Below are 15,889 nucleotides of genomic sequence, written 5' to 3'. Positions count from 1 at the left end.
TTTCTTCTTTAAGAAGCAAAGGTACCAATTCCTTATGCTCACAACTGCACCTTTGTGCTAAATGTGATGAGATGGGCAGAATAAGAACCAGCTTTTCGTTTCAGTTTAAGCATGGATTCACACAACCTTCAGCGAGTAACCTGACCTTCCCAGACCCCTATCAAACCAGTTTTAGTGTTCAGTAAGAACAAAAGTGCCTCAGAGCGGGGCTGTCTCTGGGGACAAGGCAATTGCTGTTCAGCCACGTGGGTTTTGCACGTGATTTGTGCCTGAGCTGCTGTTGCTGGTTTCCAAGAGTGCATCAGTGCATTGCAGGCTCGTGTGCATTAAAACTGGTCATTTAATATAAACAAATTAACACTCTTAAGTTGTGTTTACTGTAAACAGTAAAGTTCCCAGACTTCATTATTATTCCCAAGGAAAAAGTCAAAGCAGAGCTGGATTGAATTGGACTGTGAATCCCCGCACAGTGCCTTTAAACTTTTGGAGAGTTGCACTGGAGAACAGGGCTCAGCTCCTCTTGTGTTTCAGAAGGAGTATGGTGGCTTTTGATGGGATTGTGGTTGATGTAGGAACTAAATCAATTTGCAGAAAGCGGAATAGTTGAGGAGAAGTTCAACTGATGCTGGTTTCTGGTAAACCAAACCCAAGTCTTTGGTGTAGAAGCCTTGTCCCATACTGGCATTAAATTGAAGTGTGTAAAAAAAATGATAAATATAAAAGCATGTGTTTAATATCTAGGATTTAAATGAGACTCTTAGATTGACACGATACAGATTTCAAGGTGAATCTCTTGTGTGTGTTATCACAAAAATGACAAGGTTTGTGTTTGGGAAAAAACCCAGCAAAGTTTACCTCTGGTACTGCTTGGGTCTGTGTTAGATGTGTGTTTGGTGAGATACAGATGTGTCTGGGAAACAACAGAAGAAAGCAGAGCAACGCATTAATCCTAGTAAATTACCCTAATTCTGGTATTAAGGATTGCTTGACCCTGCAGATAGTCGTGTCTCAACCGCGCTAATAGATGTTATGCTTTACAGGAGGTTTTTCCTGGCTCTGGTTAGTTTGAAGATATTTGACGCTTTTCCTGAAGCTTCATCATTTTGTGGGAGTCTGCCCTACAGTTTGGCTGTAGAAACACATCTGATTTTCAGTCATCGTGGTTGAGGTCATTGCCTGTAATATTAAAGCGAAAAAATATGGCGATGGATAAATAAGCCCAGGAGTTCCCATCTCTGGGTTCAATCCCACTGCCTTTGTTGTGCCACCTTTCTCACTTTGCTTCTCAAAGTGAATTGTGCAGAAGACTGTCCATGCCTTTAATAATTATCCTTATTCTCTCTCAGCTCTATTTGGCTTCTGCCTTTTTTATTTCTTTTTTTTTTTATTTTTTATTTTTATTAAGCAGTCACCAGTATGAATGTCATGACATGGGGGCAGCAGATGTGTCATTACTGTTGCATTAGAACCCTTCAATTATTTTTTAAATCTCCTCTCTTCCAGTAAACCCCTCGAAATTATTTTCCTTTTTTGGCAACCTCTAATTGGAGAACGCATAATTAGAAGAGGTTACATGGAACTGAGTATAATGACATCTTGTTCTCTTCATGTCAGTGGTACCTTTTTTCCCCTGGAGGTGCAGATACATATGAGTGTGTGTTTGAGTAGTTGATTTTGTATCATTGTTATGAATTTATACAATTCTGATGTGTCTTCCTATTACTAATTTGGTTTCCGTTTCCCTCCGCGCACACACAGGTGGGTGCTTGTGTTCAAAGGGACCATGGAAGGGCAATTGTCACCCGAGTTTAAAAGTTTAAAAGTTTAAATCTGAAACCATGCTGACATCTGAAAGGAAGGGCTGGCCCTGACGTTGCGCTGGGGTAGCGTTTTCCTCGAGTGTTTCTGGGTGGTCTGCGCGCTGCGAAGGGGCCATGTGGGCTGGATTATACATATCAGATGGCTTTCGAAAGCCAAAAGTGTTTTTTGGGAAACCAAGAAACTGGATTAAAACTTCTTTGAAGTCTCGACTATCAATTCTCCACTCAGGAAAAGATGCTGCTTGTTTCCCCACCGCAGATGTGTGTATTTGGCCTAAGTAGATATAAATAACTGTCTGAACACTGTAGGTAGTGTGATGAATTCAGAGCTGTCAGAGGAGAAAAACGAGGCCCCGGTGAAGCATAATTACTGTGGTTAAAAGCTCAACAGTGAAGTGGATAGAAGAATAATTGAGCACTTCTGTTTCATTAATAACCAGGTCTTTTAGCTCTAATGAATCACAAGCAATATAACCAGAATTTTATGAGTGAGAGTAGTACATCGAATGGGATCGTCTTGAGCAAATGCAAACAAATGTAAGCAAATTAAATCCCCTGTCGCTCATTCCTGGTTTTGTCATTCATTAAGATTTTCTTAGCAACTGATACCCAAAGGCAATTAATTAGAATTTTATGTCAGCTGGGATTTTTTTCTGCCAGACCACTGAATTGTTGTAGGGGGGGATTTTTTCTTTCTTTTTTTTTTTTTTTTTTTTTTTTTTTTTTTGTTGTTGTTGTTGTTGTTTTTTTTGGGTTTTTTTGTGTGTCTATATCAAACTGTGTAAATAATGGCTTTCAGTTGGTTGAGAATGTGAAAAACTACAGCTGTTGACCTTCAGGCCTCACTATTTAATACACTTTCTTCATGCCACACAAGGAGTGGTTTACCTTTTGACATTAAACTGTTTACGCTTTTAAGGTCTACAGCCATAGAATTACTATTGTACATAACAGATCAAACCTTTTTTTGCCTTGAACAGGTTATTAATAATTGGATGGTGGTTGCCAAAAATAACTTTGATTGCTTTGCTGTGAGTTATTTCAATATCAGGGAACTCGCATACAATGTGAAATGTAGCAGTGTGAACTAGTGATATAAATAATAATACAGTGGAAGATGGTTGGTTTTATTAGGGGAAAATCTAGATTGGCCATTTTCAAGCAAGTCGACGTGTGTTCAGTGTCCTGCCCCGCATCTGGTTTCTGCCATACAGAGGAATTGAAACTGGGCTCCAAGGAGGGGACAGTGACACTGTTTTGAGCACATTTACCAGCTTCAGGCAGAAAAGCCTTGATACATCGAATTCTGACAGAGAACTTTGAGCACAGCAACAGCAACATCTCTGCAGACAGAAATTAATCATCATTTCTTCTATTTCTGTCAGTCCATGCACCCTGAGGAAAGAAGCCATGGCAAATAAAGTAATTAAATTAGTTGAGATAGTAAATTGTAAATATGCCTGTGTCAGCTGAAAATTGCCTTGCTGGAATATTCCTGGGAATATTCACTCCTGTTTGAAGGCTGGGAAGGACAGGGACAGAGGGAGGATTTTGATTTAGAATTAGTGACTGTGCAAGCAGTGACATATGCCTTTTGTCGTTAGGTTTTTCCTTTATAAATTTATTCCTCTCTCTGTTTAACTCCTGTGTTTAGAGCTAGAAGACTGTCATTCGTGTTCTTTCTAGCTCATTCAGAGCATAATTATCATGGATAAAAATAGCAATAACCCAGAGAATCAGTTTTATATAAATCTGCTGTGAGCTGCTAAGAAGTCAAAGTTAGTCGGGAGGTTCAGGAACAGAATTGTGAGGTAAAACAGTAGTTATTAACAATTTTCTGTAATGGGAATCTGTGGGGGCACAGTAGCACTAAGTTGTGATACAGCAGGAGGAGTGGATGATGGAGAGAGAGACTTTCATTCCAGGTTCTTCTGGTTCACAGGGGATTTAAAAATATAAATACTAACTCAATACTTTTCAAGGAGCCCAGCAGTGTTGAATTCAAGTCTGTGAGCCCGTTACGGCATCTGTGCCCGTCAACCTCATTGATACATATTTTATATACAGTCTCGAAAACATTAAAAATATCTTGGCTTTCAAGACACAGCCAGCAATAAAACGTGACCTTGGAGCTCTGCTTTCCCTCAGCGCTCCCTGAAAAGAGAAGAGACTTCAGAGCTTTGAGGGGAATGAAGCTTGAAATAAAAGCTCAAGGGAGTGATGCAAATGAGGCAAATGTCTCTGGGAAAATTAGAGGAGCTCAGTGATGTTGCGATGAAAGGTTGTCGGCGGGGCCGGTGCCGATTGAAACACATTACCCAGGGGTGCTGCCGTCATTGGAACAGGTGGTACCGTCCAACCTGTCTGCAGACTGCAGCTGCCAAAAAGCCCCCAAAATACAGAAAAATAGAGCTAATGGCTGCATTGTTCACTGCCAGCACTCATTTCTTATTGTTTGGTTCCTTAAAATTAAGGAGAAAAATACACAAGTCTGAAAAAAGATGAGAGGAATGCCAAGCAAGGCTTTGTTTTTAAAATGAGGTGAAGAGCACTTTGAGAATTAACTTGGTAACAGCGTTTTATGTCAGTCTCAAGGTATCCGGATTTAGTCGAGTCTCCATTAAAATGGGTGAAATGGAGCATTTCTGTGGGAGCAGGAAACGTCAGTCACCTCCCCAAGGGAATAGCGAGTGTGGGATGGGAGCTGCCCCCCCTTTTCTGAGCCTGATTTGGGACACGATTTTCCATTTTGCCTTAAAAATGTTTTGAACAATTACATTAGGATGGTTTCATAGTTCAAAGCTCGGTCCATTCATTATGAGGTTTTGTAACGAGCGTGGTGTGGGTCTTGCATCCATCAGCATGCAACAGCTACTCAGCTCTGGGCAGACTAAAAAATGAGGGTATATGTTGGAAAAAATAGTGATCTTTTGCTTATAAACTTATTTTTTTAATTTAGAAAAATGAGAAGCTGATTTAAGCCTGCAGCTTTTATTGTGACAGGCTCCAGCAACTGAGCACATCACTTTGCAAACTGAATAATGTTTCTGAGCTAATGATGTGTGTGTGCATGAGCATCAGTGAGGAGCTGGGAAGCATGTATTATTTTTTTGCTGTTGTTTTAATCACTGGGAACTGGAATGCCTGTTCACTGTCATGGTTTTTTGCGCTCCAGTGAAGCCCAACTATGGAAGAAAAATTAAGTTAGTTTTGTTAGGCCTTATCCAGCTTATACTTCTTGATTTGATGAATTAGGACCATTTGGTTTTAGTCATTTTTCAGCTGATTGGTGTGTTACCCTTAGGTTCGTAATGTGATTTATTCATTGTAAGCAATTTTCAATGGAAAATTGCTTTTGGATCATGGTGCCACTGGTGAATTTTTGAGTTAGCTGTTTTTGAAGTGTTTTTGGCCATTGGGAGTATTCCCTTGCTGTCAGAGGACATGATTTTTAAGGCACTTCAGATGAGACAAACTCAGTTCTTCCAACCACGCTCATGTCCATGGGCCGGGAAAAATGTCTGTGTAGCTCTGGGACATACCAGGTCCCTTGTGTCTCTGCCCTGACTGATGAGTTGGAACCCATTTAATAAAAGTAAAAAAAAAGACTTTGAGCCTTTCAGAGGTTTTTAGATGGGAGATGCAGTTCAGGTACTGAGCATTTGCTTTTTGTCAGGTTCTGACCTATGGGATCTTCTGAAAAACAGCTGTGTCGGATCTCCAGACTCCACATGGCAGGATAAAACTCAAAGGCTGTGGGGTGATTTTATCGTTCAACTTGGAAGGTGAAAACTCATCAACACCAAAACCTCATCTTGTACAGTGCTTGTTTATCAGAGAAAAGCAGCGATTCCTAACTAGAGTCCTTTTGCTCTGATGCTCCATGTTCATGTTGTTACTGCTAATGATGGTTGTGTGGTCCTTTTTTTCTGCAAAATTAAGCTCTCTCCCCTTTTTGTGACTTCAGGTACGCGAAGCAAGAAGGAATTGTGTAGATTCAAGTATCTCATTTACATGGTGCTCAAGTACAGGTATTTCATTTGCCCAAACTGAGAGAGGAACTGGGTAACCATGAACCTTAAATGCTTCAATTTAGGAAATCTGGCTCATGTATGTTCGAGACCCTCCAGAAGAATGCACTTCTCAGGGACAATTTGAGCAGTACAGTTGTAAAAAAAAGCTTACCGGAAAATAGAAAAAGAACTACCTAGCAGCTTATTATTGAACAACTGGGAGCAATTTACTAGTGTTGGATGCCTAACATGGAGGAGACCACTAGTAGTCCTCTGGTGCCTTGGTGATAAATCATTCTACAAAACTAATTAGGTATAATTCTGCAAGTCATTTGAGCAAGGTCCTATTAAAACCTGTGCTCCTAGGAGACCTGTTGTTGGGCTGCAGCATTTGCTGGGAACAATGGAGGCAAAAGCATTGCCGTTATCAGTGTGAGCCTCGTTATTCGCATAACGAAGTAAATAATGATGAAATGTCCTGTTAATAATAGTTAGGAAAGACATTTGTCAGTCCAGGGGATGCGGAGCAACCAGCTGCGTTTCTCAGCACACAAATGTAGTGGCAGCATTAAGTCATCCCCATAGAGTTTGAGCACACAGAGAGCAGCAGAGATGAGTATTATGAATTAACGAGCTAAATTCAGCTCTGATAAAAGTGCAGAGATGCAAAATGGACTGAGTATCCAATAGTGCGGTATATTGCTTAGAGATGATTCTCTTTCTCTTATGATGCGTCTGGTGGATGATTAAGCGTAGTCAATATGTTGGTGTGAAAAGGATACCAAATGTGCTGGAGTAAATTTTATATGTGCCTGATCCATTTCATTAATTTCTCACTTGGAATGAAAGACCGGGGCAAAAGTCTCAATAAATGTTTCTTGTAAAACCTGATGCTTCCTAGTAACTGTGTTTACTGTCACGTTTGCTCAAATAACAGCCACAATATTTTCCCTTCTAATTTTCCCCTGCACAGTCATTAGTGAGGCTGGTTGCGAAGTGCCTAATGAACTAGAGACAAACGAGCTCTTATCTGACAGAGCAGCAGCTTCGCTTGGCCCATGCTGTGTCACACCGACTGCAACCTGCCAAGTACTCAATATTGCAAATATTCTTTGATTTTATTTTTAATTTTTATTTTTAAGAAGCATTTAAAGAGAAGGACTGAAGTGCCCAATTTTCTATTTCTAAAATTAGATGCTTTTTTTTTTTTAAAGGCCTGAGATTTGCTGGGGAGGAATGACAGTCTGTTAGTTTTCACTTTGTGAAAGGACAGAAATACAATCATCTGTTCTTACAAGTAATAGTGTAACTTCTAAACCTTGTCCTGATTTCTAAGTGTCTGCTTGTGGAAGAATTTCACTTGTGCAGGCGATTGTGATTATTTTCTTACTGTTATAATATAATGACAATTACAGATCTTTCATTTTGTTGTTCAAGTTTGTAATTAAAACTGTTGTGGCTGATGACTGGCCACAGTGAGCTGCTAGATCGGTGAAGAAAATCCCTGGGAAGATGCTGAGCTGAGAGCCTGTGCTGCCCCCAGGAAAGCACCAGGGGATACAAAGAAAAAAAAACAAGTACTGGGATGGATTATTTTGCTCAAATCTCACTGAGGAGAACTACATGAAAGAAGCTGTGAACTATTTCTGCTCAGATCCACCTAACTGAGGAGGCTGTTTGTGAACAGAGAAATACTCCTGGGGTTTGGGGTTGCCTGGATCCTGATTTTTTTTCCCTGAACAGACTCAGTGCAGCGGCAGATGTGCTGCTGGCTCTTTGCTCCTGCAGCAGTCAGAGATTTCTCTGTCGGTGACGTCTTCTGAAATACTCTTACTTGGGCTTTCCTTAAGTGTGCATTGATAAAACTTCTTAAAATTGACTTGTGGCCTGTATATTTTAGTCTCCATCATGTCCTCGTCAGGCCTTGCAAGAGCATCATACTGGGGATGTGGGGATTCAGTGGGGAGCCAGCAGCACAGGCAGAGTAACGTCCAGGTCTCAGTTCCTGATGAAAGGGAAATTTGATAAAATGGAAATTTCACCGGTCTTACTTGAAAACCTCTCTGTTCAAGTACCTGTTGCTAGATGGCAATTGTATTTTATCTTTTTTTGTATAGACTGCTTTCTGTTGCCAATTGTATTAATTACTTGACTTCACAGGGCTTAAGCCACCAAACTAGGAGTACAATGAGCAAAGCAGACAACTCTTACCTTTAACATATGCAGTTTTGACTTACGGTTTAATTTGGTTAATAAGGAACGGGATAATACAGAGAAACAGGCTTAATTTTCATATTTTCTTTTTTTTTTTTTTCAGTTGGCAAAAAAAATTCGTGAAAAATTTAACCGTTACTTGGATGTTGTGAATCGTAACAAACAAGTGGTGGAAGCATCATATACGGCTCATCTCACATCGCCCTTGACTGCAATCCAGGACTGCTGTACCATTCCACCATCTATGATGGAGTGAGTATTAAATTCTGAAATTACTTGGTCTGTCACTTAATATGTGAAGGAACAAGGTGATTTATTTGCAAAATAGCTTGTATTTTCATGGTAACTCTGAAAAAGGGGGAAGACAATACTCCAAAGGTGCTTCTTGTCCTCATGTTCTTTTACATTTCTGCTGTGCACACGTTTAATGAGGAGCTCTAAACAAGAACTGGGACTCAGCTGTGATGGATTGTAAAATGAAACAAAAAGGAAAATAGTTTGTTCAGCTCCTAATTGCATGGAATAGTCTTCTTAACAAAAGGAGTCTGTCTATACCCAAGATACTGCTTTTGCATCAAGACACTGCTCACCCTGAATAACTCTGCTGAAGCTGGTCATGGGACGTATTTTTTTTTCCTTTGAAGTGCAGTAACCAACATCACGAGTTGGTTAGTACATCACATGCTAACAATTGCATTACAGTTTAATCAGGTTGACATACTGCTGAAACTGAGGACATTGCTTGGAAATTAAATTTGTTCATTTTCAGTTTGGTTTGGTTTTAAATACAGGAGCTTTGAATGGTCTAAGTCCAGGCAATTGGTCGTCTTTAATCATGTTTTATTTTATTGCGTATTTGAAGAAACTTCTTTGGCTTTCCTAATTGTAGGAAGGTGTGATACATGGTCTGATTTTTCCAGCAGAAGTGTAATAATTTCTTTTAAATGCTCAACATTTTAAACATTCACCTCCATATGTGCTAGAAGAGGAGTAACTTTCAGTTTATGCAAAGCCTGATTACAGAGTAGATTTTCATTGTTTATATCTCGGCCTGATTTAAAACCACTTTAGAGAGAGGAAGGTAACTTGGGTAATAAATATGAAAAGCAGTTTCTGCGATCTAGCTCAGTAAGACAGCCCTTCCTTTAATGACAGTGTGCTTTCATCTCTTCTGAAGTACGGCATCAACCTTTGTTTATGTAAGGATTTAAAATATTCCCTGCATTCAAATATGTGGTATGAATCTGTGGCTGGAGAAAAAGACCACTTGCTTCTTTTGTGTTTGTCTGGATTGACATCAAAGTGAGAACTCTGGGTGGGGTTAAGGCTCAGGTGGCCCCAAAGAACGGGGTCCCTTGCTGCGGGGTGTGGGTAGATTTAGTGCTCTCGATGCAGTTCCTGGTGCATTTGGTGCTCAGCGGCCAAACTGTCAACAGCGTTAGCAGAAAGGTCCAGAATCGGTTGAGGATGCAAATCTATCTGCCCTCTGATCTCTCTGTGCAGGAACCAGTAGCACCTTCCGAGCAAGGGGTGAAGAGAAGGACGAATTGAGATTTATAACCCCCTTGTCAGTATTGCATCATTTCTCATTAAAAAAAAAGAGAGGTCTTCTCTTAGTCTGGGAACTTTCATGAATTTCCTTTCACTTTGTCCTCCAAAATTCCCTAGCTTGGAAGTCCTCTAGAAATGTCTTTGCCCATGGTGGACTTGCATAAGGATCCTTCACAGTAAGTGCTTTGAGAAAAACGAATCGGAAGTCACAGCTGACAAAGCAGAGAGGTGAATGTTCTATTTGCAGAGCTCCTCATTCAGGCTCTACAATATGACTCTCCTTATTAAGTTACTTGGCTTGATAATATTAAATCTGCTAAAGTGGTTCCCAGACCAGTCTATCAGTCTGTGGGATCTTCTGGATGGCACTTCAGTGAGACGCAGTCGAGTGTATGTGGTTGAAGAATGGCAGCTTATCAGACCTTCTGAAATACACCCACTGCTGTCTGTAGGAAATTGGCTGCAAGTCATACAAAGAAAAAATGTAAAAACGTGTTTCTCTTGTGAAACTTAACTTCAAAGTTGTTATTGGTCTTGTGCTTTGTTAATTATCCTGTTGTCTAAGTGCTTCTGCTCAAAGTCGTCAGCTACCACAAAAGCTCGTCCTCATATCCCCACATCTCCGGAAAAGAGATTAATTTTTAATAGAAATCTCAAAAATGGGATAACCTTTTTCTAAGCAGAAGCTTTCTGTTTAAATTAAAAGATTAGATGCTTGTCAGGATCCCCCTTGGGCACCTCTCAGCCTGGTTAAAGGGGGAAAAGCAGCGTGCAGGGCAAGTGTCTTTGCTGGCAGGCGAAACTGAAATCACTGAGAGCGCTTTTTTTTGTCCAAAGAGATACATAAACTGAGATTTTGGGCAGAAAGTACTAAAAGATAAGATACCTACCTTAATTGTCAGGTTTTGCGGAATTTATGTATGTGTTTGAACATGGATTTAGGACTTACTTGTAAAACATAGACACAAGTATCTCCCTCCTGGATATTTTTATTGTGTTTTGAAGACTATTGATTTACTTGCTTCCACCTTTAAATTTGGACTAACTTGGTCTGGCTGTGAAGAGGTCTGCACCAGTGAGGGGTTAAGTTAGGTGTGGTTTTGCTGGTGACAGCTTATGCTTGGTGTTTAAAAGATGTGTCTTAGTGTTGGGCAGAAGTGTCCTGGAGTTAGAGCAACAGTAATTAGAATAGTTTGCTTTAGAACGTTTATTAGCTGCTGCTGTAGAAGAGATCACATTGAAAAAGACACAGTTGTCTGTACTATTTGCTGTTTTCAGGAAATACTTTGCTTTAAATTGTAACTGAAAATGTGTGTGTCCTTAGGGCTATGGTTTTTCTTCCGGGAGGGTTGTGAAATATCTGTGTTACAACTGCTTAGCTCTGTGTGTTCTTTTTCTTGGTGTAGGGAGGTATTTCATCATGTGGCCTCTTCACTTGAGTAAACATTTGGTGCAAGAACAGTGTCAGAAGCACAGTATCTTCAGGCTATATTTTTAAGGTAGATTTAAAGGCATGTCCCCCAATATTTAAGGTTGTTTATCATGTGGTGTTCAGCCTCTAAATGCATGATGGCGTTTGTAAATCTGGGGGTACTGCATATGGTCAGACAATTCCTCCATGAGCCTTTATACCCCTGTCTAAGTTAGTGGTGCTGCTTTAGGAGTGCAGCGAGTTTGGGTTTGTTTTGGAAAAATTATGTGGGAAAGTATTTGCACCATCGATGTAAAGTAGAAGTAATGAACTATTGTGGAGAGAGAAGATTTGTTCTGAGGGTTTTTTGATGGCTTGGTATCTATTTAGTGTATATTTATTGTTAGCGTTCGGAAAATGATCCATGTGTGGCCTTGTATTTGCTTGTATTTATCGTGAAACTCTGAGCGTTGGCTTAGAAGACAGTTTGCCGTGTTGGTCAAAATAAACTGTGAGAATACCATACCTGGTGGCTACAAACAATACAAAATAGGACTAGCAAAGCACCAACTGGGATATAAAATGAACTTGACATTTAAATTGCTCGTTTAGTTGAGTGGTGAGATATGACAAGGAAAACAGTATTTATTTTATTGCCATTGTGTGGTTTTGGCTTTTACAGTGAAGAGCCCAAATGAGTAAGTTTCCATGTAACTGTGATTCCAGTCCATAGTGACTAATTCCAGATTAAAATTAATAGCCTGACCGTGCTTTCAGTTGCAGTATTGTACCCAACATACACCAGCCTAACTGGGGTAAGTACCAGCAATCGTGTGTTTGTTCCCTCCACCAGGGCAGGTTTGTGCAGTGGAACTACCTTGCTTTGGAAAGCGGTGAAAATAAATAAATCAGAATGTGCAAAACCAGCTCGAAGCAGTGCAGTTAGTGGCTATTGAGCGGCTTAGGCCAGGGATTTTTCCATGGGCCTTAATTCAACATTTAATCATACTCTTGGTTCATCTGGTTTAGCAGAGTGTTTAAGCATGTGCTTGTGTAGATGGATCTGGGCAATATCTGTGTCCATGAGGTTGGACACAGGGCCCTGCTCCTTTCCCAGAGCAGCTGCCAAGGGCATCACTCCAACCAGACACAGTTAATATGGATAAAGAGCTGTGAGCTCTGAGCCAAACGGATGGGTAAACTGATGGGAGATAAGGAAAATGGATGTCAAGTGTTATGCACCTTCTCATCCTTGAAGAAACCCCTGCTGGAAAAGTCATTGTGTTTTCTCACTAATAAAAGCTGTTGAAAAAAACATGAGAAACAGATTTCATGCAGACATTCCCTGTCACAATTGAACTGGGTGGCTATTTACAAGACAATGTTTTAGTTAAAAGCATTTTCCTTCTTTAGAGGATAAATACCTCATGCCTGAGATGCTTCGTTCCCAAGAAAGCCCTGGGTAGGTCATTAGGAGTTCTTGAAATGGCTTGATGTGCGTGGGGTGCGGATGGGGCTATAGGAGAGTGTCAGCAAGAGGGAAGAGAAAGAATAAACAGTGGTTATTTATCAAAAGTACTGAGCACCTGCAGCTTCCCTGCACCTTCCCTGGGAACTTATGGGATATGTGTCCGTTGAGAAAAGTGTCTAAATAGGGACTTAAGAAACGAGTTTTGGGAAATGGGTTTGGAAGCATTAGATTTGTGGGGGGTTGTAACTTTGCAGGCCTGCAAGTGATCTGACTCGTGAATGACAACCTGAAAATCTTTCTCCGTAAAGATAGTGTCGAACTGGATGGCAACACGCAGATCAATTAGTTGTTTTATAGTGAATATTTGCAGATGAAAGAAAATCACTCTTGCCATGCAAAAGGAAAGGGTAAGTCTGATAATATGGGTAATGCTTGAGTGTTCAAGTTGCCTTTTTTTGGGAGAAGCTGTGATTGAGGCTGGCTGGCTCTTGTAGGAAAGTAGCTTTATATAGTTCTATGTTCACACACGTACAAGTGAAGGCATGGTGGAAAATGTACGTCACAGAACAGGTGCCATGGAGCGCACTCCAGTGGTTTCTGGACATAGAAACCCCTGCACATCTGCAGTAAGATCACCAAAAAAGAGGCTATAGCTTCTTATTCAGATGAATTTGTGAGGAAACACGCAGCTGCCTTCATTAGTGCTCCTGCTTCTACTGCTGGAATATCTTTTTCAGTGTGGCTGGAAATGTATTTTTCTTCTTTATTTACGATGCTGATAAGAGCTTAGGGAATGCATTTATCTAAATTTGTGAAAGGAGACGGGATGGAGAAATATTTGTTAGTAAAACATACTACTTGGCAGTGTTGCGTTACAAATGTTAATAGGCACTGTTTGACTAAGTGAGTTTACAAACCTATTTTTGAAAATCATTTACTCCCTGACTGTGATACCACCTTCAGAAGTGGTCTGTTTTTTTCTCTTTTAAACAGATGGTTAAATATTTGCTAACGCGGTTCGGTTTTATCGCAGCTCTTTCGGTGTTTATCTTCCCTCTCCGGAGCAGTTAAGTGGGAGATAACGGGAATCCCATCCAGTTCCTTCAGTTGCTGCAGTATCTGCAGAGCTGCACTTGCACAGGAGGGGCAGGTGGGCCGAACTAAAGGAGATTTAAGATGTATATTTGCTGTTCTTGCAGAGAATCAGATGATGGTAATGCACGTGGGTTTATGAAAATGTAGAGAGCGTGCATGGTGCTCGTCTTGGTGTGACCTTGTCGCGTCCCTAAACCGTAGCAGGTGTTTAGGAAATTGCTCTCTTGAACATTTTACTTCACGAATGTGGCCAAGTTCCTCATGAAAAGGTGGGTTTTGGAATAGTTTGTGTGGCTGGTTTGCAGTCCTCCTCCCAATTTTTACATCTTTATACCTGAGAGCGCGTCTGCTTTGACTTTTTCAAGCAGTAGTTGAAATAACTGGAATAACTTCCCAGAAGAAACTGATTAACTGAATCATCAGTTGCTTTTCCTGTTGAATTTATTCATAAAATCGTCGTTTTCCAGCAGTCTGTTTAGATGCAGTGGGAAGTATGTAAAGTATGAGTGAAAATCTTGCCTCACAATCAAGAAAACACGCCTAGATGTGAATTTCAAAGGAAATTATGAATTTTCAATGAACTTATGTAATTCCATTTGCATACTAAAATGAGCTTTAAATTTGTTTGGGCAGAAAGGGAGGGAAAGAAATGAGCCTAAAAACAATGAGAACCCCTTGGTTGCTGCTCCAGTGTCATATTTATCTGCAACTCCCTCATTTTTCCCTAAACTGAAACTGTACAAAAGAGGTTGATTTACACTGTAAATTCAGGCCGAACAAAATCCAATTGGAACTCACTTGAGCGCTGTTTTGATGTAAGATTCAAAGCCCCTGCAAATTTATTTTATCTTCTACACTTGCTGATCTCCTGCTTGTAAATCCTGTTGAAGGAGAATAAAAATGAGCTCGGCCCGATGGGAATTCAATGTCTGAAGTTCAAAGCGGTTTGCACATCAGAGCCGACGTCAATCAAGTGAACATCTTGCAAGCAAGGCAGGGAGCGCGTTTCTCCATGGGGAGGAGATCAAAGTGGGAGTCGCGGCTCTGTTTGCTCCCTCGGGATGCAGCTTCGATTGGTTGTTCATTAAAGTGAATCCAGAAGGAAAAGCCTTTTTGGAGAGAGGCAGGGAAAGGGGAATGAGGTGAGGGGGCCTGTCTTGAAACTGAATTTCAGCCAATGGCTTTTGCTCTCATTTAAGTAAGAACAAAAACTAATTACATCTAAGCACAGGTTTTGTTGTTTTTTTATTGTTATTTTGGACTTCCCAAGTGTTGGTGTGACCACCTACAACAATTTGGGCTGAACCTCCAGGAGGGCCTCGGTTGGACATCGTTGCTATCGTCCACCTGGTTCATAGTTGTGCTGCCAGCAAAGTGGGAGACAGTGGGAAAAATTAAGTCTCATTTGTGCAGAGAAAGGGTGGTAATCAATGCTTGTCTACAAATCTTAAATTATTAATGTTTTTGATTTTTTTTTTTAAATTCTTCCAAAGCAAGTGATGGGAAGATTTGTACAGTTTGAAACTTGTGTGGGAAACGTGCAAGGTGTAAATACATCATAGTAAAAGTAAAACCACCAGTTATAGCCAAGAATATAAGCATTTAGCATAAATGCCACATGGCAGTGTTGAGGCTTTAGCTTTTATTGTTGAATATTGGCAAATAGCTTAATAGTACATTCGAAATTGAAATGACTTAGAGGCACCCAAAAGAAACACATGGAAAATTTTCCACTGTAATTAGAATGATCACAAATGTTGTAATATAAATTTGCCACAGTGCTGCCTTTGTCCATTTTCTGGTAATGTTGTTTTTGAGCGTATTCATTTGTGATGGGAACTGGTCTTGTTTCGAGGTCCTTATATTGTGGAACCAGTCATGCTTTAAAAATACACTCCATTGCAAGGTGTCAAGAGTCAGTTTTAAGGCAAACTGCTCCAGAAGAGCCATCTGCAGTAGGTATCCCACATAGCCCGGTCTGGAGATGACAGGTCTGTCTGAGGGCTGGTCATTAATTTATGGGGTTTAAAACAATTCTTCTTCTGCATATTGTATTTATATCTCTTTCCCATTAACTGTATTCTCTTTTTGCTACTTGTGTGCTGTAGCAAAAGAAGGAGGACTGACTGGGCTGCAGGAATTTCTTTCTTTCCTTTCCCAGCTCTACTGCAGATGATTTAGGCACCTATGTCTTCATTTGCCTGATGGGTAACATAATACTTGCTTGCTGAGAAAAGCCGAGGTGCTTTGTTGATTTTTGCATTTGAAGTGCTTTGACATGGTCCAGTAAAAAGAGCGATGTGAATGGGGCGTT

At 40.4% G+C, this 15,889-nt stretch overlaps 1 protein-coding gene across 2 annotated transcripts in view; it reads left to right on the top strand.

Moving 5' to 3' along the window:
- CACHD1 (cache domain containing 1) overlaps positions 1–15,889 on the top strand; it is a 102,022-nt gene that overhangs the window by 36,391 nt on the left and 49,742 nt on the right. For both annotated transcript variants that reach the window (XM_065842352.2, XM_071810073.1), the window contains exon 3: positions 8,151–8,299. In XM_065842352.2, coding sequence (XP_065698424.2) covers positions 8,151–8,299 — 149 coding nt within the window. The remainder of the gene's footprint in view (positions 1–8,150; positions 8,300–15,889) is intronic.

The sequence above is a fragment of the Patagioenas fasciata genome, chromosome 6 (genome assembly GCF_037038585.1).
Source record: "Patagioenas fasciata isolate bPatFas1 chromosome 6, bPatFas1.hap1, whole genome shotgun sequence".
NCBI lineage: Eukaryota > Metazoa > Chordata > Aves > Columbiformes > Columbidae > Patagioenas > Patagioenas fasciata.
Note: the sequence above shows the minus strand (reverse complement) of the source record. Positions and strands in the feature narration are given on the sequence as shown.